Source organism: Triticum aestivum, chromosome 5B (assembly GCF_018294505.1).
Source record: "Triticum aestivum cultivar Chinese Spring chromosome 5B, IWGSC CS RefSeq v2.1, whole genome shotgun sequence".
Taxonomy (NCBI): Eukaryota; Viridiplantae; Streptophyta; class Magnoliopsida; order Poales; family Poaceae; genus Triticum; species Triticum aestivum.
In genome coordinates, this window is record NC_057807.1 from 665,974,288 (window position 1) to 665,977,217 (window position 2,930).

At 58.8% G+C, this 2,930-nt stretch overlaps 1 protein-coding gene across 1 annotated transcript; it reads right to left on the reverse strand.

Annotated features, from left to right (window-relative positions):
- Positions 1-253: 253 nt before the first annotated feature.
- Positions 254-2,619, reverse strand: LOC123117523 (protein NRT1/ PTR FAMILY 5.6). Its single transcript, XM_044538259.1, has 2 exons — positions 2,393-2,619; positions 254-2,305 (listed from the first exon to the last, which is right to left on the reverse strand). The coding sequence occupies exons 1-2, from the start codon at positions 2,544-2,546 to the stop codon at positions 681-683; spliced, it is 1,779 nt and encodes a 592-aa protein (XP_044394194.1). The 5' UTR covers positions 2,547-2,619; the 3' UTR covers positions 254-680.
- Between the last annotated feature and the right edge of the window lie 311 nt (positions 2,620-2,930).

The window sequence follows — 2,930 nt, forward strand, 5'->3', positions numbered from 1 at the left end:
TAGCGACGAGAGCGTTCATGTTAGGCCGGAGTGATGCTGAACTTCTTGTGTGAACTGATGTGGTTTTTAGTAATGAAAATCGGAAGGGGCAAGCCCTTCTTTGATAAAAAAAAAGATAGCGACGAGAGTAGTTTGTTTCGTTTTTATGTAATCTTTATATTTAGTTTAATGTTCAATCGAGTTTGAATCAAGTTTGATGGACTAATTTGATCAAATTTACATCGAATTTGTGTTCATTTTTTAAGGAGTTAAGTTTAGGGGTCTGGTCAGAAACCGTACTAGTATTTTAGAAGAGCACATATACTCCTGTAAAGGATACTCCGCCATTTACTCCACTAAATTTGCGGGGCTCTAAATTTATAGGGGGTGAGTTAGAGATGCTCTATCACCACTTCTCTGTTCACACTTAGGTTGAACAGCACCCTTTCTTGGTGTTGCCGGATGAATCGGCAACATTGATAGTGGTTTCTTGAGTCCGAGGCCATGGGCAGGGAGCACCTTCTTGCTTATGATCTGATGGATGTAGGAAAGAATGGTCTGAAACGCCTTCTCATCAACGTTCAAGGCTTCCAGCGCTGAGGTCTCGAGGAAGGACAACCCTTCCTTCTCTGCTAATGCCTGCCCATCTTCCTCTGGTGGTTAAAATGTTGATGATGTTGGTGCTTCACTGTTACTGTATGTCATACACCAAAAGCGCTCCCCTGCTGTACGCACTTGTGATTATACGGACTATTGATGCCGGCAACGTCCTTCTCCGCGCCGACCCTGCCGGCCTTCACCGTCTGCTGCTTGTACGAGTACCGGGTGGCAACGAGCACGTAGAAGCCCAGGTTGGCGGCGGAGATGCCGGCCAGCAGCCAGTAGAAGAGGTCCAGCCTGCTCCGGCTCAGGTCCTTGCCGAACCACCCGTCCCGCCGCCCGCCGTGCGAGCTCAGGCGGCTCGCCGCCGCGATCAGCTGGCTGCTCAGGAAGCTCCCGGCGCCGATCACGCTCAGGTACAGCCCGATGCCCAGGCTGCGCATCGTGTCCGGCATCTGGTCGTAGAAGTACTCCTGGAGCCCCACCAGCGCGAACCCGTCGCCGACGCCCATCAGCGCGAACTGCGGCACCAGCCAGAACACCGACATGGTGACCTTGGAGTCGAGGCGGCGCCGCTCTACGACGGCGGCCATGGCCATCGCCACCACGGCGAACGCCATGCCGACGCCGATGCGCCTGAGGACGCTGATCCCGCGCTCGGCGCCCGTCGCGCGGCGTAGGCACGGCTCGAGCAGCTTGTCGACGAGCGCCACGGTGGCGATCATGGCCACGGCGGCCAGCGCGAAGACGGACGCCGGCGGGAGCACGAAGTGTGGGCCGAGGTGGCGGTCCATGGCCATGCCCTGCTTGATGAAGAAGGTGGACACCTGCGCCGCCGCCATGCCGAACGGGAGCGTGGCCACCCAGATGGGCACCATCGACACCACCAGCTTCGTCTCCTCCACCTGCGTCACCGTCGCCAGACGCCACGCCCCGCGCCAGACCTCGCCACCATGCTCAAAGATTGCCGCCTTGTCGAGACACCGGAGCTGGTCGGTGTGGCAGAGCAGCCTCTTCTTGCCGTCGTTCTCCTCGTACAGCTGGCCGGCGTCGGCTGGCAGCTGAAGGCGCCGCTTCATGACCGCGGCCACGGCAACTCGCAGCAACGGCGTCAGGGGGCTGCCCTGCGGCACCCTGTACCGGTAGGTCCGCCAACCCGCGAGGTAGACGACGAGGGAGCAGCCCATGACGGCGGCGAGGAGCACGGTGGCGGCGCCCCATCCGAGACGCTCCTGGACGTAGACAACCACGGTGACCCCGAGCAGCACTCCGGAGCAGAGCGCGCAGTTCCACCAGTTGAAGTAGGACATCTTCTGCAGCCGCTCGCCGGCGTGGCCGTCGTCGAACTGGTCGGCGCCGAAGCTCTCGAGAGCCGGCTTGTGGCCGCCGGTGCCGACGGACACGAGGTAGATCCCGACGAAGAAGAGCGTCTCGTGGACCCGCGGCACGGAGCCACCGCTCGGCCTGAGGCCCGGCGCCAGCTGCGCCACCGCGAGCAGGACGAGGCCGAGGAGGTAGACAACGGTGGAGAGGAGCACGGTGCGGAAGCGGCCGAGGTAGGCGTCGGCGAGGAAGCCGCCGAGGAGCGGCATGAGGGTGGTGACGCTCATCCAGTACTGGGAGTTTTCGGCGGCGACCTTCATGTCCTGGTGCAGCACCTTGGTGAGGTAGATCATGAGGCTCGTGGCGATGCCGAAGTAGCTCAGCCGCTCACTGAACTCGATCACTGGCAACACCATACAACAAGATCTGCCATCAACCAAACGAACAGACAACAGAGACAGAAACAGAGCAGTTTGAGGAGGGAGCTTACGGATGATGAACATGGCGGCTCTCCATGAGCCGGTGGCGGCGCGGAGGGGCGGGCGGCCGCGGTGGTCGACGGAGGAGTCATCCACCCATTTGTCCCACTCCTCATCGTCAACGTCGACGCCATGGCCGCCGCTTAAACCCTGCTGCTTCCTCATCACCGAATCAACCTCTCTCCAAAGTCCAAACTAACCAAAAGGACTCGCTCTACTGCGCTCTTGGATGTGTGGTTCTTGGTGTGAGGCTCGGAGGAAAAGAGGTCGGGTTATATAGCCGCGCGCGTGGGACATGGATGGAGGGGGGCAGGCAGGGGAAGTTGGGGGAAGAAAGGCCACGTCGCTGTGGAGATACTCTCTCCGTGTGTGTGTGTGTGTGTTTGTGTGTGCACGCGCGCATATCGAATCCACGAAAGGAGGCCTCGTTTTTGTGATTTTTATCAAAGTTCTTGAGGGAATGAATCGATTTGAGGAATTTGTTGGCCATTTTGTTTTGTTTATTTTCAGAGGTGTGTCACAACTCACACTCACATCACACCTACTCCC

Excerpts from the sequence above, each read along its gene's own strand:
- LOC123117523 (XM_044538259.1), bottom strand. The coding sequence starts at position 2,546 with ATGAGGAAGCAGCAGGGTTTAAGCGGCGGCCATGGCGTCGACGTTGAC. Across the intron at positions 2,306-2,392 it reads AGCCGCCATGTTCATCATCC|TGATCGAGTTCAGTGAGCGG; the intron begins GTAAGCTCCCTC and ends TGGTGTTGCCAG.